The following is a 24,974-nucleotide window of genomic DNA, read 5'->3' as shown; positions in this document are numbered from 1 at the left end:
CCATAATCTTTCTACTGCCTGCCTGTGTGTGTGTGTGTGTGTGTGTGTGTGTGTGTGTGTGTGTGTGTGTGCCTGAAAGAGGGAAACCTGACAGGTCTGATGCATAGTATGCCATGTCCTTGGTGTATCCCCTAACCTCTACACAGACGTCACTGTGGGGTCCAAGGCTTGTGTATGAAAATGTGTGCGTGTGTGCATACATATTTGTTTATGCATATGTGTGTGTGTGTTTGTGTTTGTGTGTGTTTACGCTGGCTTGTGTGCATACATGTGTGTGTGCGAATTTCCTGCACCTGACACATGAAAAACAGGCAGAAGGCTGGGAATACCAGAGGGATGAAGAGACGGAGGTTGAGCGGCAGGGCAGGTGGAAGGCAGGGAGCAAGGGGCCGAGGCCAAAGGAGAGGGGGCTTGGCGGCGGGGGGGCTGCGCACTTCAGTTGGTAATTCTGGCCGGGGTCGCACAGGCCTGGACCTCATTAAGAGAATTGTCTGGGAACTTTCAGGCTCCGAGCTGTCATCATGTCATCTGCCCGCATGTCACGGGAGGCAGTGTGTGGAGAACAGAGCGAGGCTGCACAAAGCCTTCCCTGCTAATGCGTCTTTCACTTTCCCAGGTCACACAATCCACCATTAGAGTCAGTCAGACAGTAATCATGCTCGCACACACACACACAACCAAACCCATTTCCCAGCAAACACTTTGAGATACAACCCCGTAATTGACATGCATACGTCTGACATCTGTGGGCTAAGGTGTATTAAAGGTAGGTACATCATCTCAACCAGTAACGCTTTTGATCGCCTTTGAACGTCTTCTCTCTTCTCTCCAACACCCCCCTCTGTTCTTAATTTGTATTCACAGGGGGGTTTACATAGATGTGAATTGGGGGGGATTTCAGGATCTCTCTCCAACAGCTTTTTAAAGGGGGCGAGGTATCAATCAGGTGATGATGTTACACTGATGCAATGTTTCAACTTTAAGAGGAGGTTTCTTCTGGAAGCTCCACTTTCTATTATTGATGAGGTTTCTTTGGAGGATGTAGAGATTTGAAAATGTAAACTATTGTCGTTTAATTCTATTATACCATAACTACCAATTTCATCTGTCTGTCTGTGCTTGAAGTGAGGCTACAGTCCATGTCCGCTGAACTGTGAGAATCTGTCCGAAGGAGCTAGAGGCGAGGAATCACAAGAACACGTTATAGTGCATGTGAACCCGTTTACTCTCATGCTTCCAATGGTATTTCAAAGCATTCACCAAAGAAACAGAATACAGTAAAAAATCGCATTCCATTTCAAAAGTCTTTACATTCAGGAGTGCATTCCTTGAGTATAAATAGAATAAAACATCTGAGTTATCATAGAATATAATCTCTCTTTTAAAAAAAATGTTTCTAACCAGTTCAGTAGTAGGAAACATCGCATGTACATGGAACAGAATATATACAGAAAGAAAGGAAATGACAAAGGACATTCATAGATCAGCAGGTGCACAGCATTGTGTTCCCATAACCCAGAGATTAAATAGGACGCAATCATATATCTGGAAAAAAGATCAACAGCTTGCTCTCATTATAAATATATATATATTAAAAATTGAGCTACACATTGCACTTTAAGTTTGTAATCAGCCTGGGTAGAGTATGATATTGGTTCACATCTAAGATCATACATATCACAGTACTTTAGGGGAGAGAGGGGTGATTATCCCAGAATAAGACATAGGGTTGATTGGGGTCAGCTCTTATTCAATTTCCATTTCAGCAGTTGGATTTAAATTGTATTTTAAGAATAAATTAAATTAAATTAAATTGTATTTTAGGAGCAAAAAGGCATACATCTCATTGTAATTGTTTTGAAGCAAGTGGGGGAAAAAAAGTGCTTTCTAATAATAGAGGCTAAAATGACAGAATATAGAATGTAAAGTTTAAGTGACCTCCTGACATAACGAAACTGAATCAGAAATGACTCCAAAACCCTGCTTAGAGGTGAGAAGGCGCTATGGCTGACTAGTTGGTCTTCTTGCAGCTGTTTGTCTCTGCTTTCTCTGACTCGTCTTTGGCCTTGAGGGATCCGCCGTCTTCCTCGGCACGGCAGGCCGAGGAAGGCTTCCCCGCCGCTCCGTTCTCGCTGGACTCTTTGGTTGCGGCGGCGGAGGTCGTCCTGGTGGTCGTGCCGTTATCGATAGAGGCTTTCTTAATCTCGGCGGTGAGGGCGGAGTAAGGGGAGTAGCCGGTGAAGAGGGTCTTGTAGACGGCTGACTCGATGGCAGCGAAGGGTGAGGCAGAGGAGCCGGTCAGCATCATCCTCGACTGGGAAAAGAGGATAAATAAGGATAAATGTGTGTGGACGGAAGCAGGGGATGAGGGAAGGGGAGGAATGTGTTTGTGAGGATTAGAGGTGAATGTGTGTGTGTGTGTGTGTGTGTGTGTGTCTGACCACTGCCAAACTGTTAAGAAGCCCAAATTCCTTCACCTCCAACTCAGTCTGTCATCACTTATTCTGAGTTTCAATCAAACGTATAACATAATACAAGTTGTCTTTGACATATCTTTCTTTTTCTTTTGCACGAGCATAAAAAAGTGACTTGATTCAGGATCACAGCATGCTAACAGGCCGGGGATTATGTTGCATAGTTATGACGTCAGAGGATTATGTGATGGCTAACAAGCTAACGTTCGCACCTGGTAACATTCTGTGAGTTTATGCCTCCTTTGTGCAGCCAGTTTTGAAAATGCCAAAGACTTGCTGAATGCATTTCTGCACTACAAGCAGTAGTAACGCTCCAAAAACAAGGTGGGAAAATCTATGTTTCCGTCACAGCAAGACAAAGATGTCGTATTTACTGTGGGAATACGGGAACATTTCTGAAAGCTTCAGCAGGAAGAGACAGAAGTCTCTTCTGCGAATTTCATAATTCCCCCTTGAATAAATGGGGAGTCTACTTCTATTACAACCTCCCCGGTTTGGTTGTGGAATTTTTCATTGAAAATGGATTGCATGACTGAAAATGGGGGAAATCACAGTATGATGCAGAAAATCACCCAACATGTTCTGCATCTGCCTGTAGATGTCACTGAAGGACAGATGAGCTTTTATCCTGGTGTCACACCAGTCTGCTTTCCTTTTTTTCACTTTTAAACACCACAGAAACATCAAATTGTTACCCTTGTTGCATAAAGTTTAAAAGTGGTTTGTGTTGCACTAAAACACATTTGACTGAAGGTTAGGCAGCTGAGGTATGATGTAATTTGCTATAACAACAGTTGTGATTGGTGTAAATATTACCCTTCGATTAATAGGTTACATAAATCAAGGGATGACTTTAGCAATTTTAACCACAAACTACAGGTTAAAGAAATACTGCATCTTCATATTTGTGACTGTATTCTATGCACTGTGTAATGTGATAACTTTAGTTGTTTTTGCACCTTTGTACCAATTTACATGCAGTTGATTTGTTAACATGAATTGCATTGTTATTACAGCTTATAGGGTTATTCTATTTTTTCAGATCTAAAAGCTATATATTATATATATATATATATATATATACATATAATAGCATGATTATGATTATGATTAATATATTATAATTATTATTATTTTATTCATTAGGCAACACATTGGTTACATGTAAAGATAGTTGATTTTATTTATTTTAGATAGATTTATGATCCATTTAAAGAAATATATAACTTAAAAATGTAACTGAAGGTTTTGTGTCTGCATTTCATGAAAATTTGCATTTTACCTTGTCTTTAATGGCTGCAGAATATTGCAGAAAACCTCTGTTTCTAATTGCTGATTTTTGGTAGATTATGATCCTATTTTTTTCCATGGAAAGCTGGGAGACAATTATATGGTCTCTGCCTTTCTCGTCTTTCCGGATGCATCCTTCCTCACCATTTCTATATTTTATAAAATGTGTGTGCTAACAATGTGGGATACACATTACTGTGTTCTTCTGTTTATGGGATGTGAGTATGTGGGGACCGGAGAACATCAGCAACACAAACTAACAAATAGGAGGTTCGACACGAGTCTTGGATGTGATGAAATGGTTCGTCATTAATTTGACAGATCAGAGTTAGGAGGAACTAACAGAATGAGAGTTGAGAGAAGACATGGTAGATTTATCTGTGTCTCAGTCAAGAGCACAAGTTTCCCAGAGAAGAGAAGAGGGGATGATGCAAGCTGATGAAAATGATGCAAAAACCCCAGCCCTACGGGTAATACCGAGCTAATGTGAGTCACCATAGCTAAAACTTCAAAAAAGCAGAGGGAGAAAGGTCATTTAGAAGACAAGGCTGGGGCAACACCACACGGTTAGAGGGAACTGCAGCACCAACACATTTGTTTTACCTAAGTTAAGATCTCAGTAATAGTGAAACACTGTAACTGATTAAAGTTTCTTTAATAGAACAGAATAGAACAGGATATACCACTTTTTTCTCCAACCAGGGCTTGAGATTTGCCAATTCTCAGTGATATAATGGACCTAAATTACTTGCATGACCTTCATTTTGTGCCAATGTTTTTCTTTTCCACGCATAAAATGTCAAGGAAACAATGACAGGTAGCTGCTACACTAGCTACATTATGTTTTTAAAAATCCACTGATTGCTGTAATATGTGATCAGAGTTATATTTCATGACTGACCTTGTTGACAACGGTGAAGACAGTGTAGATCAGCATCAGGTGCTGCTTCTGGAGCGGCAGGTACTGGGTGTGCTGCAGGGCGAACAGCACCGACCCCACCAGGGTGATCTTGGTGGGGCTGAACGGACATACACAGAAAAAAACGGCGGCTGAATATGTGATAAAAAAGATGAAATGATCTGAAATAGTGAGCTTGATGTCTGTAACACCGCAGATGTGGATTCCACACTTCAATATGCTTGAATTACCATGCACAAAGAACGTCAATATGTCACCAACATATTTTTAAAAAACATATTGGAGACACCTGTCATCGCCGGAGAAGTACATGGCATTCTTTCATGTAACTGTGAAATAATTCAAATCCCATTTTGATGCTGCCTTGCTTGAGAAGGACAGAGGTAACCTGAGGAGAACCTGATTTCTGTTGGGATTGCGAGGGAAAGTTCAACAAATGGATTTTTAAACACACATGGCAGCCAACAGTAAGTTTAGAATATCCTCAGCTTTGATGAGTGTCTCCAACTTTGGTTTAAATTTCACAAAGTGGCATATGAACATTTTGCAGTGTATAAAAAAATGTAGTTTAATGACACCGAAATCAGCGATGCAATATCATTACTGTCCTGTAGAGGACTTACTAAGACATTTTGAGGAGCTCATTGGTCTCTGGTTTCCAGATCCCTCGAACCAGCTGCTCAAAGTTACTCATCAGACCGCCTCCAGCACCTACAGTGAAGGCAGAAGAGAGAGGCATGGTCAATACAGATTACATACAGCACACGTTTCATATTATCTAAAACTCTTGTGAATGCTCCACTGAAACGATATTTCAAAACATTAAGGAAACGAACAATCCTTCCACACACATACGCACACAGTGTGACACACGAACACACACAGACACACTCACAGCCACTGACCTTTAGCCCATCCGATGGCTATCATGACCAGCAGGCTGTCCTTGTACTTGCCGTGGGCCTGGGTGACCCCTCCGAGCACCTTCCACGTCCTCGTCACCTCCTTCATCCCCGACAGCACCAGCCTGAGCGGCAGCAGGGCCGCGCAGCAGTACACCAAGTCCTGGGGACAGTAGAACACTAGGTACCTGTAGAGACACATGCAAACATATGGCTCAGAGAACTAGCACACACACACACTCACACACACACAAACACACACACATATAACACACATAATACGCACACAAGTACCAGATTCGCCTCCACACAAATAGAGTACCTGGTTTCAGCTTCTTATGTAAATTCTGTGGACAGTAAACAAAGCCATGGATTATCAAAGGCTCTGATAAAACATTTATAATATCTGCCAGTTTCTGTCCTGTACCTCATTTTACCAGTAGAGGGCACTGTGTATTTTATTGAGAAGAGTGTAATCATATTTGCCACCAGTAGAGATTACCAAAGCTTCATATTTTGAGCTGAGAAGAATGAGCTCTCAGCCTCTCTGTCTATTTCACGCTCCCTTTATAGGGAAATTAACTCGTTGCATATTGATCCTACTGGACAAGAGAATCAAAGTGGTAGCATTGCTCTCTTTATTTTTGTATTTCATTTTATTGGTGCATAGACGCATGAAAATTAACACATTTATGAGTATTCTTCAGAGTAGCAGAGGGCAAGGCCTTCCCACTAACCCCATCACTTTCTTACTTCTGTGCTCTCCTTCCTCTCTCACTGTCCCCCCCCCCCTCTAACTCACCAGACGAGTGAAGCCAGCAGGACATTGGTGCTGTTGGACAACGGTGCAACAGGCGGCTCGGCCATCATGATCCCAGACAGCACAGCTCCGCCGAAACAGAAGAGCATGGAGCTGAACCAGCAGGCAAAGGGGCTCCTCCTGGACACCTCCAGCGCTCCTGCACAAGAGGAGAAGACTCTTCATCAGGATAATTGCAGTGAATTCCCTGTATAGCCCCCTATATTTTGCACTGAAAGGCACTGAAATGAGTTGCAGCAGCGTCTAAATATTGTGGGCTCTTAAAAAAGCGTGCGAGCGTCTCTAAAAGCCAGGGAAAAGCCTGTAATCATTACTGCCGTTGCAATAAATAACACCATTATCATAATAATCATTAAGGAACGACTACTATAATCATCACACTAAAATGAGCACTGAGGGCTGTTTTAGTGGATATGGGTAATATGCCAGACTAACAGGCCATTTGCTGATCTCTGCAGTAGCATTGAGCAACCAATTCAACTTTAACATGACAGAGCAGCAACAGATGACGACAGTGGAGTCAGACACGATGGCAATTCCCTGTCTGAATCATAATTCTCGCAATCTCTAGCACTGTCTAAACATTAACTTGCCTCACCTAGAGTCAACAAACAGAGAGAACTAGAACAGCTCAAAGTGCAGAGTAGAGGTTCAGAATTACGTTACAAACATTGACAAAATCACATCAGTTCAGTGAAGATAAGTATCAGTTACACAACGCTCCCTCTGTATCTCACACTGTTTAATAGGGACTCTGTATTCCTTTCTCCCCTTATTCTTAGAAAACCTTTAGTGCGCAGACTGCATCACATGAGCATTCAATTATAGGCAAGTGGCATGAATTCTGCAGTGTATTACCAAGTTACTGTGTTTGTGTCTCTGTGCTATGGGTGGGCAAAGCAAGACGGTGTTTTATTTCCAAAATTATGACACTGAGACAGTTGATTTTGCCCTTTCAGCCTTTTATGCAGCTCCATACCTCTACAAAGTTAGTCCAATACTATCCAAGATGACATTAAGGAAGCATGATTAGTCTGATCCTACCAAAAATAATGCTATCAAAGTACACAAGTATATGATTCACCCAACTTTAGCCAGGTGGCTCTCCGTAAACATGGTGAACCCAAAGCTAGTTGCACTGTCAGTGTGGCCAGGCAGGGCCACACTGGTAATCTAACGGGATTAAAGACAGATTATAGACTCCTGAAGAGAGACAAGTAAACCAGGAGGATTTATAGATCTATCTGCCTCCTCTGCAGACTCTAATTTCATTACACTGGAGAATAGTAACCCCAGTGTTTGCTCAGGCCCCCCCTCACCTTCTTCATTTATGTTTCCCCTCACTGCTAAAAGAATATGAAAATTACAAAGAAGCTTCATCCATTTTGTATTGACCACCCAATCAGTATGGTCAGTGTTTGGAGTTAGTCTTTATAAGTGAGAGCCATTTTGGAACAGCAACAATTTGGAATAGTTGTGGTACTGGAACAGGAAAGCACTGAACTCAGCATATGAGTTTACAACACTATATCACAAATGATAACACTATAGTAATGAGCATTGGATATATCTATTCATAGCACTTCATACAGGCTTATCTGTTTGAACTATGGTATAGGATGCCCATGTTACATAAGCGTGTAGAAAGAAGAACACACACAAACACACTAAATGTGAACCTTTTTCACAGTTCTCCTTTCTGCAGCTTCACAGCTGATGCACATCTACAAACAGAAAGTCATTATTATTAAATAACCAAAACAATAGCTCTAAGCCAACTGGCATCATACAAAATAAGTGACAACAGACTAGAGGCCTAAGCTGTCTCTTTACCTGCATTAGAATAACTGTCTCATCATATGATCTCACCCCTTAGACAACAATATAGCAAAACAGGTGGACAAAGACATAATTGCTGCTTAGGCATAACCTTAGCTACTATAAAGATGAATGGGAGTGAATGATATAGCATTACTTCCCTGTCTAAAGAGAGATGTTCACCTGCAACATCAGGAAAGCAGTGTGAAATATCACTCTTAAAGTCAAGATGAAACGGCATTTCGAGAGTATCTAACTTCCGTATCGTGACGTATTTCCGAGTGAAACAGGAAAGACAGGCGGGACACGTTAGGAGGAATTTGATTTGAACGTTGAAAAGTGGGTGTGTCATAACACCCGAAGACACACCAAAGTACCATGCTGTTGCTAGCTAGCTAATGGGTGGATGTCATGATATTATTGGTTGAAATTGGTTATGGGCATGCTTACGTAAGCACACGGCATATTTTGTTTTACAGGAAGAAAACATGATTGAATTTTGATATAAGAATACAAAGAAATTGATTTTTTGTATTTTTTTTGGCATATATTGGTATATAGGTGCACAATATGACCGGGGATGTGATCTAAAAGGGTTAAAAAGGCATTTTTCATTTCATCTCGACTTTAAAGGATGTTGAAAATGTTGTTTGGCTTTATCTCGGTTTTGCCCTTGAACAAAGTTGCTTTGTAATGTCACTTGGCAGAGCAGACAGAGGACTGAATGTGAAAAAAGTCTGATGTAATGAACCTCGTGTGGTTAAAAAGCAGTTAGTGCCAAGGGGGAAGTTTGACAGCAACAGGAGGGAATACAATACTGTTGCTAATGCTTTTACACGTGAAAGCAAAAATCCAATCAGATGACATTCTGTAGGCTAGGGAAGAGAAGATGGAAACATGCCTATAGTTTGTTTAAAAGTGTTAAAAGTGCCATACAGATGATTTTCTCCTGCGCTGGACTTCACATATGATGACAGAATCAGCACGCATGCAGGTACATAGCCTTTAGCTTTATGTCCTACAGCAGTCGTAGCCCACAAGTTGTAGTTCACAAGTTCAGCACTTAGCCTAAATAGTGAACAGAGCTGCTCTGTCGTCACCTTTAGGTCCAGAGCAAAACAAATCGCTTCAGCTGTAGTCAGCATCGTGGCCTGTTCACTGACGAGCGCTGCACACAGAGCGGCTTCTCGAGAGGGAACTGGTGTCGCAGTGGAGAGTCCTGCACACTCTGCATTCAAATCACTTGATAAGCATGAGTTCAGTCAACACATGTTGTATATGCAACCAAAGCATTCACTGGTAAGTTTGAAAGTTCACTTGACGTGCAAGATTCAAGGTACTTTCCAATTCAAATGTAAGATTTTTGAATTGGAAAAAAAAATCCTTTAATACCATCTAATTTGTTTCTACAACCCAGAGTCTATTCCTAGCATTTGCTTTAACATATCTGGGAGTACCAGCTGGGTGGTATTTACATAGGATATTTGTGTGCCAGTGACTGACGACTTATGTGTCACTGGATTGTCCCGGTGCGGTAAAGACAGGTGTCAAGATCAGCCGACAGAAACATTTACCTTGCTCACATTTCAGAGTGAAACATAATACGCTGCTGGGCCTGCTGGGACACTGTAGTTTAGGCTACAAACACACCTTTGCCAGATCGAGAACCTGAAAGCATAGTAAGTCTCCTGCATTTGCGTTTGAAGGAGAGACATTTACAAGTCAAATTTGAGGAAGAGAGTGACTGAGACCAAATACAGCACAGCCCTGACTTGTCCTGCTCCATCCGGTCTGTTGTATTTTCCATTCCACCCTCTCTCCCTCCCCCCCCCTCTCTCTCTCTCTCTCCCTCCCTCCCTCCCTCCCTCCCTCCTCTCTCTCTCTCTCTCTCTCTCTCTCTCTCTCTCTCTCTCTCTCTCTCTCTCTCTCTCTCTCTCTCTCTCTCTCTCTCTCTCTCTCTCTCTCCCTCCCTCCCTCCCTCCCTCTCTCTCTCTCTCTCTCTCTCTCTCTCTCTCTCTCTCTCTCTCTCTCTCTCTCTCTCTCTCTCTCTCTCTCTCTGTCACTCACTCACTCTTTCTCTTTCCAAACAGGAAGTTACAGAGCAGGGTTGTATAGTGTCCCATCCACTCATGGCTTTTTATCATCTTTTTATCATCTTTCTATTGTCTTTTTATCATCTTTTAATCTTAATTTAATCTTACTTTTATTTTATTTTAACCCTACTGTTTATTTTGGTTTTCATTTTACGATTATCCCACTATTTACTATCTGAACTTAATCCCTGTTTACTATTCTTTCATTGCTTTTTAAAGTCAAATTTTGAGTATTCTGCTTTTATTTTGTCTGTTAAAGCACTTTGTGAACTCGGTTTTTAAAGGTGCTATATCAATAAAGTTATTATTATTATTATTATTATTATTATCCCTCCTCTGCTCAGGGCTGCAATTGTGATGATCTGGACTCAGTTTTGCCTTTCAGAGACTTATGAGTGATCTTAAATGAGTATATTTACTATGAAAAGCTTACAGAACTAGATCTTTATAAATGAACACAAAGGGCAAGGGATCTTTAGACTGTTGGGACGTGTCCTGTGTTGTATACTGCAGCAGTGCCGGTACGTCCTGCAGCCCTGGTTAAAAACAGTCACTTAAGTCTGCTCAAGGAGAACATCTCCCCTACCATACACACCATTATCTTATCTAGGCTTTAAATAAGGCGTCCCTCCTCTCTCTTGAACCTCATTCCCTCTCTCTCTCTCTCTCTCTCTTCATCTCTACTCCTCAACTCTGTTCTCTTGATCTTAATTTCTACTCTTTTAATCCTCCCTTTTTTTCCCAAGTCCATTCCTCTTTCTGCCGCTTTCATTCTCACTCAATCTTACCCCCTCTGCTAAGCCGATTCTTTCTTTCCTTTGCCCTCTTTTCTTTTAAACTCTGAACCTCACTTCCCATTCCTTTCCCCTCCTATTAAACAGCCCCTCTTCCCACTTTAGAGGGAGCATTACTAAAGGAATGAATGGGCTATCTCTGCTTATTTTTGGCTTGAAGAGCGGTCCGCTGATTGACATAAAACTACCACTCCACTTCCCCTGTCCCTGTCCTCCCATTTCTTATACAAACCATGCATAGTAATGTTTATAAATGGGCCTAAAATAACTCCACACTAAAGTGCAGTGACAGTGTAATAAACATTTAACAGCAAGAGGGAAACATATCTCTTTCTCGAGCATCTGTTTAAGTTCAAACAAGACCTTCAATGACACACTCTCTATTAAAGAAAAAAACGACTTCAGTTCAGTTCTAGTTAGTTCAGTGTTTTATGCATAACAAAATGTCCTGTTGCTCTATATTTTCATAAGTGAGGCATTTGAATGATGATTAGGGTCCTTTTGAATATCTTTTGAATAAATGCCATTTCAGAAAACCGTAAGGCTGTTAAGTGCATTGTGGAAGTCCTGAGCAGATCCAGCGTTGCCTAAATTTAGACAGCACTCCCAGAACGGACGGAGAGATGGAAGGAAAGGAAATAGAAAGGCAAGAGAGAGAGAAAAAAACTTCATAACATTCCTTTCCTTTCTAGGGGAAAACCAAACTGGAGCTAGCAAGCACTCCCAAGTGTTTTGTGTCTTCTATGAAACAATTTTATTTTGTTTTCTTCTTACATGAGCGAGATTTTAAGACTTACATCTCTCTTTTATAATCCTCCCTCCTCAAACACATTGTTTACAGGGAAGCACAAACAGTACAAACACACGCACAGACACACACTTATTGTCTTCCTACATCGCATACAGTATGTAGACTTAAACCCTATCAGAATGGTCATCCGGTCCAAAAGTTTCATTGCCCAAATCCCTCATTCATGGATCACTCCCCATACACACACTGCTGAGTCCTAGTGTTAACACACACAAAAAACAAACAAACACACGCTCTCTCACACACGTACAGAGGTGATATGAGGCTTTGCGTTGTGTTTGCTGACCCATGGTATTTTTGGGTGTCCGTATTTTCACTCTCTCCCTGTCTCTGTCTCTCACAGAGAGATAGATGGGAGCAGAGGATAGAGGGTTAAAAGGTCGCAGGAGTTCAGATGCCTTGCAAGGCAAGTTCGAAAATAGATTGTTGATCTACAGCGGCGGGACTACAATGGACTGTGTGCGTGTGTGTGTGTGTGTGTGTGTGTGTGTGCGTGCGCCTGTGCATGGGTGAGTGGAAAGTCAGCTCTGGGTGCAGTAAAGTCCACCTGTCACTCCATCTACTATCTCAGTGACATAACATACTTGGCTCAACGCCCATCTTTGGTCTCAGCTCATACAATAGGCTGTGGCTGTGAGTACAACAGTGGGCACTGTCAAGTTAGGATTTTTATTGTTATTTATTATGATGACTGAGTTTGTGTGTTGTCGGTGAAATGTGGTGTAACACAGAGGGTATTAATGTGCAATAGTCTCTGTGTTCACAGAAGATTTCTTCCACTTTTATTTGACCTAATAATGATCCCAGTTAATAGTTCATATCATTTCTGGCACAGTAAATATTTAATCCTAGTCTCTGTATTGTGATTGTCAGTTTGTGGATTATAGATAGAAGCAGATTCAAATCAGCAGTAGGTTTACATCTTAGTTATGTGGGTCATGGGGAAACTTCCTTGAGGCAAAGCTAAACACGAGGTCTAATTAATATTGATAGGCCTCTAGTTTCAGCCATCAGGGAGGGAGATATCCAGCAGCATATCACTTCATACCAGTTCAACAGTCTGGTAGTGACGTCCCACACCCTGACAAACCAAGGTATACATGCACACATCACCAATCTCTACTGGGGTGAGGGTGGGGTGGGGGGATAAGAGGGGGGCTATTGCAACTAATTTATTTAATAATTGGTTGATTGATTGCAGCAGGACACCAGTGTGTGTCTTACTCCCTGCCCCTCTATCTGGCTTTGCTTATTTGTTCATTATAAAGTAATTATATATATTATATATTAAAAAGTCATTATATTCTAACCAAAAATTATAACCACAATGATTTGACAGTGGTTATTATAAGTCCTACAGCTCTTAATAAGAGTGATGCTAATCCATAATGCAGCACTAAGTATGAGATTAAAACTGTGAGGATTCTGAACATAAATCCACGATGGGACAGCCCGGCCGGTTTAGTATTAAATGTTACGTAATGGCATTCAATTCACTAGAACTGATGGAAATGGACGATAAGCCTAATTCTGAAGAGAAGAAAAGAGAATTGAAGTCTAGGTTATATGCATACAAATAGAATAGAACAGAATAGAAGTTTCAAAGTTTCTGACAACTTTGAACACTGAGTCTCAAATTGTCAGCTGTCAAACAAAGCGAAACAAACTGGTTTAGCTGTTTAACTCTGTGTAAGCTGTGGCGGCTGTGCAGGTAAAGTAACAGCAAGCGCTTTAACTTCGTGTCAGCCACTTACCTGGCTGCTCCCTCAGAGACATTACTGACACAACATAGTGCGCCATGTCAAAGTATGGAAACATGGGTAAGTTTGCCAGTCCGTGGGACAGCTCATCCAAATTCAGCACCCCGAACAAATCCATAATCTTATTTCTGAAACTCTTTAGCAAGAGTCGGCTATTCTAGTTAATCCCAACGAGGTGATAAAGTCGAGGCAGGGCAGCGGTCCAACTCAGAGCATCAGGGCAAACACTTGGCTTTATCCTACGGACTGTCAAGTCTTGTGCAAGCCGCTCGTACAAACAGCTGTGCGTCTGTTGATAGGCTACACGAGCGCCAAGTTGCTCACAGCTGGTCAGTTGCCTTCACAGATCACCCCTCGTCGCCGGGCAACAGATCTGTATTGCCAGAGGATGGTCATCATCGGCGTTACCCCATCAACGACATGTTAGCAGCGCATAGGCGGAATTCCTGGTACGTGTTCCGCCATGCTAGTGATGTGGCGGGTGGAGCCAGAGCGGCTTTGTGATTGGAGGAATGAGAGCGGAGCGAGCCAATCACGTTCCTGAGTTTTAGAGCACGCAGACGCGCAGACACACGCACGCACACGCGCACACACACAATATCACACGAGTATTCCCACAGGGGTCAGTACTGTATCTTTGTTATCTTCCTCTGTTGCTGTGTAGTCCCATATAAGGCAGAGTTGTCTACTTTGATATTAGAGGCTTTTGATCATTTCCAAGCTGTGTTCAAAACAGCTTTCCTCTGTAGCTGAATATACAGTAGCTCCCATTTATAATCTTCCATGTCTAGCCTGCAAATGATGCTTCTAGTCTGCACTTATATCAGATGTTATAAATCTGAAGCTGGAATGTGTAAAATCATATTTGTATCATAATATTTGCGACCAAATGTAACAGAGTTGTTCTTACATGTATAATTACACTAAACCTGTCATTTTATTTTGTATACCTGACAGTTTTTTTTTAGCTCCACTGAAACTTCTGCTGTCATATAGGCTACAGTATGTACAGTAAGAGCCCCACCTCCTGCACCCCTCCTTCTCCTAGGCCCCATAAACTTCCTGTCCCCCTTCACCTTTTGCTGTGTTCCCCTATGGGAGAAGAGCTGGAGTGCCATATTGACTTGGAGGATTTGTTTTGTTTTATTTCATGTCAGAGAATAAACGGACGTCAGCTCCAAAGATATCCGGGTTTAGGTCATCCACCTTCCACACAACGCAGAATTTCACCGGTTACACAAACACTATGAACCCAGGGTCATTTAACTTTAATCAAGACCCGTTTTGCATCGCAGGAGGTTTGATACATTATTCAATCATTAATAATTCAAACTAATTAATTCATTGACACGTTATGTAACCTAATATGCCATTTTAAAGCTCTGAATGCAAAGGACAATAACGTATGAAAAACAAAAAGTATCTCCCCCAGTGTGCCTGCTTTCCCATGTTGGATCACATTTTTACATTGTTGGACAGGACACAGAAACTTGAGAGTGTTGACACAACAACAGTTGTGAACCTATGATGTTGTGAGTACAGAGTATGAGAATACCCCAGAATACCCATAATGTTTAGCAATAACACTCTCAGAGAAAAGAGACAGAAGTCAAGTTAGGCTCAAAATATGTAGGTGAGGCTGGGGCTGGTTGAAACGCTTTTTTGTGTTTCTCTGACTCAGTGTATTACACAAGATTCGTTTCAACATCAATAGATAAGCAATACGCTTAAAGTCTTGAGTAAAAATTGACATGTATTGACATATTTTTGGAAGAGTTAAACACAAAAACACATGAATTTTCAACCATTCATTATTTTGTATAGACACCAGAACATGTGTCTTAATGTGTGTAAAATAGTTGTCTCCATTTTGCTTATCAAATAATCATTGGCTCTGGAGAGCAGATGGAAAGTAATGAGTGGTGTAAAAGAAAACCTGCAAACCAATCAGGATTTGCCCCGCTACACTCACTCCAACTTGGGGGGATTTTTAAGTTGTGAGCAGCTGCACACTGAAAGGCAGGTTTGTGGACCTTGTATGACCATAATATTTAACAAGAGCTCATAATGTATGATACAAGCTGCACCTCTTCATCTAGAAAAAAGACCTGCTGATTTCTAACATGTCCACCTGGCTTTAATGACATGATCTTGTCGCCATATTGGACTCTGTAGTTATGCCTTTAGTTCCGGGCTCACGGTTTGAAGAGTATGTTGAAATATTTTGCTGTGTCTCTTATACTATCTATTTTTTCTTTTGAAGTTCCTGACCATTTTCTGTAACTTTAAAATATTTGAGATTATTAACTACTTAACTACAGCTAAAAAAAATAATTGTTCTGACCTTTATCTAGCTTCATATAGCAACTCAAAATAAGCTTTAGTCAAAGCTCCCCTTCTTCCTTTTCAACCAAAATAATGGTTTATGGGTATACACAACATACAAACTTTTATTACTACAATATGACAAAAATTACTCTCACCTCAAGGTTTTGTGTCTCATTAGTGAAATTACCTCATGGGTATGCTCAGAATAATACTGCAGCTCTATGGTATGAAGATTATTACACAGCACCCTCTAATGTGGCTGAAACAAGCACTGTGACAACCAGCTGTGGCCCATACCTACCACTCTGTGTGTGAGGCTGACATTTTCCATCTATCCAGACAAATGTGTGAGTAATCATGTTATTTGGTGCCGTCTACAGAATCTTTTATATTCAGTTCATAGGTAGACTCGAGGTACACTTAGATCTAGACTAGAAGCAGAGAAGAAAGTGCAAGTAAATATTTAAAAACGTACTCAAGTAAAAGGCATAGTGCAAATTATTTTCAGGAAATTGTTGAATGAGTAGTAATACTGTGTTTAAGGACACTTCAGCAGGACACACAGTTTTTAATGGACACAACATTGGCTGTTGGGGGGGTTCAAACCCAAAACCTACCACTAGGCCACCCTGCTGTAAACTCCCCCAAACTCCTTCATACAGGGAGGCAGAAAGCTCACATCACACAGTAATGTCAGTATCATTTTGACGGAGCACCTAGTTATTCACCTACATCTCTATAATGCCTCTCTATAGCTTAATATCCCTCAGTATGTTTTAGAAAGCTTTAGTGAGATGTTGTCACACTCGAAGATATTTGCAGGGAATGCATGCAACAGTTTAATCTGAATAGGACTTGATTTTGTCAAAGTTTTGTTGGAGGCCTATACATTATAGTAAATAACCTGGGAGGTAAGTGAGTACAGTAGGAATTTTGTAAGATTTTGTGAGAGAACCTGTAATGTGAAAAAACAGCCACTAGATGGAGACAGTAGACCAGCCATTATATACTTTACTATGGCGGCCTCTGCTCTCATATAATCTAGTACTGAAACATAACCATCCATCATCAGCAACAGTCTAATGGGCAGTAATTTCATATTCTCTTGTTAAAATGGATAAATCAGCAAGTGACTGGTTGGACTGCATGCAGGATATAGTCAAAATAAAAGGAAAAAACAACAAAAAGGCCCAAAGAAAGGGGTCTCGCTCTTCTGTATTGGTTAGAAGAAAATGTCCTGGAATGGATTTGATCATTCAATCAAGAAGTGTAGAAAATTGCAGTTGTTGCTAAAATTAATATTCTCCTTGACTACTTCCACCCCAAAATACTTGTTCTTTCTTGATTTGAGCTATCTTTAAGACCCACGTGTTTAGCTTAGTGGTTTGAAGAGCATGACATCTCCAGGGTCTCCTCGATATGGTCTCTGTTTTGTTTTGTTTTTATTATTATTTTTTTTTTACATTTTCACCTTTATTACATAGTTAAAAGTAGAGAGAGACAGGAAAGATGGACATGCGACAAAGGTCCTGGGCCAGAATCTAGCCCAGGATGTCGCATTTACATGGTACGCACCTTAGACCACTGAGCCACCAGAACGTCCCAATATGACTGTTAAGGGCATTTCTAAAATGACATGTCAGACAGTGTTTTCACTATTACCATAAAGAGGAAGTGCCGGTGTTCCCCTTATTTTGACCGTACTCTGGATTATTAAACACATTAATTCAACACAAGTCTTTGTGTCATTGTGTTATTATGGTGGAAAGTCCCTTTGGATGTGATGCCATTTCACCAAACCCACGATGAGTACAGATTGACAAATATCTCGAGGACATAGCATTGCTTTCATAGGAGTAGGAGGGTAACCAACATGGCCAGGTGATGACGTAATCATGTATTTAAACCCAACATTCACAATGCAGCTCCACACGAGACCACACCTGTGTTTGTGTTGGTAGCAGTTAGATGTGTATCAGCTTGTTGAAACTTCTCAATTGTGTGTCGTCACTGTGAGCAGTAAATATAGGCCGGGTATATTGTGTGACACCTCTCATAAATATATTGTAGGATCTTAGGTCTTTCAGGTTCATGGCTCAATGCTTGTCAATGTTGTCAAAACACACACACACACACACACACACACACACACACACACACACACACACACACACACTCTCTCTCCAACCCTTCAGTGTGCTCCTCATCAGTATTCTCCCAGCGGTGCAGGATTAAACTGCGTCCGCAGTACCGACAGCAGAGGGACTGCCTCTCATTCCTTGGATTTCTGGGGCCCACCTCAAAGGCTCAGAGACCGGAGCAGGGGATTTAAGAACAACTGGAATCTTTATTCAATTATGTCTGTGACTGCCAACCCTGTCACTGGTATGTTACCCCATTCAAACCCCCCACACTGCCTACACTGGGAAAGTCAGGCAGGGGGGATGTCAGATGAGATTGTGCTGGTCCTGGGCTAGTTTTGGAGGGAAGGGGGGGAGTTCTCATAAACATGGACATGGGGGGTTGGCTGATCTTGGGACAGTCTATGTTCATATAGACTAAATTCACACCAAAACATTGAAGATTCTTCAATGTTCTGTTGCTTCATGTCTTCGAACTCACACCCCCACAGTCAACTGGACGAGTAACTGACAAGTAACTAAACTAGAAAGAATGGAAAGAAAAGTTGACTCTAAAATACTTAAGCATTGTAATAAATCTGACCCATCTTTTGGTATTACATTAATCTAAATGTCTAGAATAAATGTTTAAATGTCTATCTAAATTATCTAAATGTATTTAGATATTGGAAGTCGGTATTTATAAATATATGATCATGAGGTGATTACCTGTAACTTACAATTGGGCGTGTAATAGCTGATGTTGCTGCTACAGTGCACTTTATTTTGATTTGCTTTCAAATGAGCAATATTATATTAACAAGCTCTGGATATTAATTAAAAAAAATTAAAAATATATATATATTTTTGCATGTCAGGATATCAGTGCAATGTCTTTAAAGTGAGGACTTTAAAGCCCCTACATGTAGAATTTTTATCTGATTATATCATCCTCCAATTAATTTTACCATAAAAGTTTGTCAGTAGAAAAATGAGACCATCGCAGAGAAAATTGGTTTAGTCTATGTGTTGCTTTCAGTCTGTTTATTCTCTGTGTCCCACAGGTACAAACCAACCGGCCATACTGACTTACAGCAGAAAGGAGGCGCCTCAACCAAACCAGGAAGAAAACAGATGCAGTTTGAATGCAGGCTAGTTGCAGACTAGTTAGATTGAACAGCATGAAACTATTCAATATGGCAGATAGTGGTAACATGGAAGACAGGACTGTAACTGGTGGACCCTCTGCAACAAAACAAAACAAGTAGCTTATAACAGACAAGGCTAAAACAGCTAAGAGGGAGAGGGTTGAAGCAGCTGTAAAGCTGGTAGGGTATTAAATATGAAATTGTCACTTACAATCAACGAAGTAGCAGTGTTAAAGCAATATTCCACTTAGTTTAACATGGGGGTTATTTGGCACTTGACCGCCATGGAAACCAGAAAATAAACTAATCACCAAGATTGGATGCAGCTGGATGAGTTTGTAGTGTTCTGATTTTTACTTCCAATTCACTTGAATGAGGCCACGAAATGAGCCTGAAAACTGACATTTAACACGTTTGTGAACAGATTCAAAAGCAGATCCTGCTACTGTGATGTTCAACTGACGTTCGGTCTTACTTTTTAGAACTTCATTACGCCAAATAGCATTTTTATTGATAGAAGAGAACATAGCGCAGGGATGCCATTTAGGAGAGATAGTTCCTGTTTGGGAGACCGGATCTACTTTTATTTTCAAATACTAATTTTTGTGTAAACCAAGAATAGAAATACAAAATGACAATGCTTTATTATCTTAAAAGCGGGATCTGTTGTTAAATGTAAGTTGTTAACTTGTTAAATGTAAGTTTTCAGGCTATTTCCGTGGCCTCATTCAAACGCTACAAACGCATCCCAGCTGCATCCAATCTTGGTGAGTAGTTTATATTCTGGTTTTCATGGCGGTCAAGTGCCAAATAACCCCCATGTTAAAAAAAAGTGTTGGGCTTTCAATGTAACGTAAGCCAACGTCAGTAGCCTACAGCAGAAACGGGAGTATTGTAGCACCTATCATTACTTTACATACATTACTTTGGGATTTATAAAGCTCACCAAAAAGGTTGTAATCTAGTCCAGTTGCGGGACTGAGTCGGCTCGTTTGGTGCGATTATTTACTTCCTGTTTGCTCATTCCCATCTGTATTAATTAAACGGTTTAAGTATAAGCTAGGTGTAAAAGACTAACCTATTGAAGTAATGTTGACCTATTGAGTACTTTTTTTTTTGCAGAACCAGAAGAAATTAATGTGAAAAGTACAATAAAACCTGTAATTATTAAATTGTCATTTGATTTTCCCCATCCTTATTAGCGCATAATAATCGTAAAACCGTGATTTTTCCTCACACTATAATCGTACCATCAAAATGTCAAACCGTGCTTAAACTGGCTGCTAGATTCTGAGCGACAAGCTACCTCTGCATCCTCATCAACGGGGATATATATTCATATCTAGTTTGTGCTCCTAGATTTTACTGTGTGCTCCTATTTATTTAAAATTAGGAGCACCAGTGCTCAACAGCAAAAATCTTTCTGGCTTTGCCTTACAAGCAAACACATTCATCATCAGATTCTCATGTATGCTGACGTACTGACGTTGTCGCTGAACTCAACGAAAATGACAATATGAAAATGTATATTATAGTATTTTGTATAGGGCCCCCAAAAAGGTAGAAACGACCCTGGCTGTGTCTCACAATGGCACATGTGCAGTCAAGTTTTGAAATTTTAGGGATCTACCAACCAACCAACCAACTTATACTAGCTGCTGGTCACAGCTAAAAAATAAAGCTGCTTAAAAAACACTGCAGGGACTCCTTGAAAACACACAATTTGTTGAATCTTGAAAATGAAAATGATGATTTTTATTTTCCTTTTTCCAGCTCAGTGATAAACTGTATCACTGACTGTATGACTGTAAAGGTCACTGAATTAAAACATGTTTACCTTTGAACCAATGTGTATGTTATCAGATTTAAACAAGACACTTATTCAAGTCAGAACTGGAGTGTTGTTGAGTCAACATGGCTGTTTAAAATTAGAACAATTAACAATTAACTAAGTCGAGCTTCTCAAGCTTCTCAAGATAAGTAGCTTGTGAGTTCTTGTGAATTGTTGTGAATTGAAGTGCCTTGTGATTTTCGACATTGCATTTAATCATAAAATAGAACAGAGTAGAATACAAGCTGAGGTATTTGAAACAGAAGAAATGTAACTTTTGGAGCCCACTATTTTGATTCCAAATTCTATTCAGCAAATCAGGATTCCTGTAATTTCAATGCTGGAAAACAGACACTTTTGAGCAATTCATGAGAGGTTGAGCAATGTGCCTCCCATCCCACATGGTTGTTGAGGATGCCACAAGATTACAGTGCTCCACAACATAAGTGTGGGATATGGAGACCCTGGTGTTGGTGCCCTGATGTCTCCCTATATTGTGAGCAGACGAAGATGCCTCCTATAATGTGGTCTGCCAGAATGTGAAAAAGTGAAACCGCAGATCTACTGGCAACTATCGTTAAACTGTAGCAGCAGACTCAAATACCCCCGAATGAACATGAATGGGAGTCACCCAGTCAATAATAATAGTAACAAAAGGGACTGGTTCTTCTGTAGAGAAAAATACATAGTTTTGAGAGTTGTTTTGTTCTTTATAATGTAGAGAGAAAAAGCTTCTTTACTGAAGTTAGTAGAGAATTATCCAGTGCCACTTTTGATAGAGTGCTTGAAAGCTGTTACTAAACCCGCTAATTTGAGTATTTTGTCATTTGGACAAACTACAGTAATATTACTAGTGAATGGCTTCACTTAGTATTAGGAAACACACAACCCATCCCACTATCCTAAGTCAGAAAGGTCTTCTTGTGATTAACTGGCAGAATCCTGATCCACAGTAACTCAGCCCCATCCCACTGTGAGTTATAATAGAGTTGTTATCAATTCTTCTGTGTGTGCTTGCATGCGGCAAGCCATTTAGTCATTAATATGTCCTAAAAAGCACTGTAAACATTTGCCACTAGTACCTTTAGCCACTACTCACTATTCTGCCAGTTAGTAGTTGCTATTGTAATTTTACTAGTTGCTGTGTTAGTCCTGTGATGGACTGGCAACCTGTCCAGGGTGTTTCCCTGCCCTCTGCCTAATGCATTCTGGGATAGGCATAAGCAGGTAAAGACAATGAATATAATGATGGTCTATGGGGACATGCAGAAATGATTGTAATCTAATGAAACAACACCTCTGTTTTTTGGTAAATGAAAAACCAGTCAATGGATTCAAAAAGCATTTTAAAAATCCTTAAAGTCAGTCTGGGAGACTTAAAGAATGACTCTTAGCTCATTAGCTTGTTACAGTCGCTGAAAACACATGTGGTTAATGCTGGTTTAAGAATTCCTTATTGACTAGCATAAAACCTTTACCTTGGGGTGGATTACCCAAAATGTAAGAATTTTTGCTTTTCTGGTTCTACAGTGCAATTCAATCTATATTTGTGAGCATGAGCAACTCTCTCCCATAGCTGGAAACCAGAGTACGAAGACTTGAACCTGTAACGTCACTATCATATAAAATCTGAAGCTGCTTGAGTAAGTAAGTAAGGACTTGATATCTATATAAATGTTATTTTTCATACCAAATCTCAACAAAAAGCTAGCTGTGTGGTCAACACGGGTTCTTAAGAGTTCAGAACCTTTTGGCAATGCCCTATCTAAATACTAATAATAATGAAATTAACAAAACAAACAAACAAAAACAAGTCAAGTTATGCAGGCACAACTCAAAGTTTTTTAGACAAGAAACTAAAATTAGACCTGTGTCCAAGTCATATGACTCCAGTCTCCACCTCTGTCTGTGTCCCAAACAACACATAAAGGCTGAATCATTAATCATGATTGTGCCATATAGCTGTTCTGAAGATGTTATGCTCTTGTTCAGGAGTTGGAAATGTGTCAGGCCAAAGCTCATGTGAAATGTTACTGAAAATATGATCTTGGTTATTGTTGTAAACTATAGAACAAATGCAGACAACTATAGACAAATGACAGAAAACACTGGACATTGTCATAACCCAGGTCAAAATGTCCTTCCACATGTGGCTGTAGGCTGTAAACAATATAGTTGGTCAGCATTTTGTTGGGTATGTGGGTCTGCAATAAGGGGACAGCTAGAATTCCTTGGTACGGCTAGCAGGATGCAGGGTATGAGATCATAAATCACACTGAAGTGCCGCGCTGATCCATAATTTTGTGTTGTATGTGTGTGTGTGTGCACACAAATTTGCATTCTCTCTCTCTCTCCCTCTCTCTCTCTCTCTCTCTCTCTCTGTCTTTCACTGATGGCCTCCGTTTTTCTTGAGCAGTAAATTATTTTCATAGTAATGTAAACTTGTACTGATAGGATGTGTTCCATTGACACAGGCAGAAAAACCAAGCAAAGGGTCACGGTCAATAGTCTTGGGGTCGTCTCTCCACCCCCCACCCCCTTCTTTATGTGTGTTTTATGATGCTGCTCCGTTTCTTCAACATGAAAACTGATGTTTTGAACAGTGCAAATACAGTAGCTTAAAGAAAATACCTTTTGTCCTTGGATATGATTTTTATTTGAGGCTGCCAGCACCAGGTTTGGATATTATTTCTCACAAACATGAACAAGCTCAAGATGGGTTAAAAATATCTCAAACCTCTGCCAAAGGAAGGCAAAAGGGGAACAGACAAAATTTGACAACAAATGTCTTCATTTCAGTTGAACGTTGCCTTCAAAAAGAGATTGGATTCTCTCATCCAACTCCTGCTTATGTTTATTCAAGATTGAGCTCACATCTGATCCCTAATTCTAAGCTTGTTTCAAAGCTGTGGCTGATTTCCGTCTGTGTGTATATGAACTGTTGTGAATCGTTCATTCGAATAGCCTTTAATTATAGCTTCAAACCCTAATCCTCCTAAACTGCCTGGTTATGTTTCTGCAACCAATTTAAGCTTCAATGTTGAAACTAGAGACTGAGAGGGATGAGTTTCTGTAAAAGACGTCATATTTTAGACCCCTGCTCAAGGCAAATGAATTATGTTTCTATATTGTTTGGATTTATTCTTCATGAATGCAGTTTGCAAGCTGCGATGCCCTTGAAATACTTATATCAGGGTATCCGGATGCCGTTACCCTGAACAACATCAAATCAACTCTAGCCTTATATACTCACGATAAATGAATGATAGAGCTACGATAGCCTACACCTTTATGAATACGCATACGAAAGCATTGTTAAAGAATTGCATCAGACCTTGACCTCTGTATGAGGATCTCACAGAGAGCAGAGTTAACAGTGTCACGGGGATCTGTTTGTGTCCACATCTACACCAGACATGGTGACTCATGCGTTGTCACAGCCCCATCACACGCTAATCCCCAGCAATGACCACACAGCTTAAAACAGAAACTAACCCCAAAATGTCCTGGAACAGCCAGTGAAATTTTTGTGGTTAACTAAATGTGACAAGCGATAGGAACGTGAAACCGGTGGTGCGGGGGGGGCGGCAGCAGGCTAGTCTTGCTGTTTGTAGAATATGAATATGTTTACTTGTTTGTGGTGTTTTTGATTGATGCTACTGAAGTTACTGAACACACACACTTTAATAATTCCGGTCAACCTTTCAGAATAATACAAAAACAGTGCACCAGCTTAAATCATTGCAACACAGCTTGATAATGTCCTTTTCAGTTCAGCAGTGTGACAAAAACCCAAGGTTCCTCTGCTATCATTAGTCTAATGATCACGTTTCTTTCTCTCGTCTTGTCCTTAACACTGTGTTTAT

General features: G+C 40.5%; 1 protein-coding gene across 1 annotated transcript; it reads right to left on the bottom strand.

Annotated features, from left to right (window-relative positions):
• Nucleotides 1-1,217: 1,217 nt before the first annotated feature.
• Nucleotides 1,218-14,139, bottom strand: tmem38b (transmembrane protein 38B). The gene is made up of 6 exons (XM_071896771.2): nucleotides 13,676-14,139; nucleotides 6,388-6,544; nucleotides 5,589-5,773; nucleotides 5,307-5,394; nucleotides 4,666-4,783; nucleotides 1,218-2,314 (listed from the first exon to the last, which is right to left on the bottom strand). The coding sequence occupies exons 1-6, from the start codon at nucleotides 13,797-13,799 to the stop codon at nucleotides 2,012-2,014; spliced, it is 975 nt and encodes a 324-aa protein (XP_071752872.1). The 5' UTR covers nucleotides 13,800-14,139; the 3' UTR covers nucleotides 1,218-2,011.
• Nucleotides 14,140-24,974: the final 10,835 nt, after the last annotated feature.

This window comes from Centroberyx gerrardi, chromosome 2, assembly GCF_048128805.1.
Source record: "Centroberyx gerrardi isolate f3 chromosome 2, fCenGer3.hap1.cur.20231027, whole genome shotgun sequence".
Taxonomy (NCBI): Eukaryota; Metazoa; Chordata; class Actinopteri; order Beryciformes; family Berycidae; genus Centroberyx; species Centroberyx gerrardi.
This window is presented reverse-complemented; position numbering and strand designations above follow the sequence as displayed.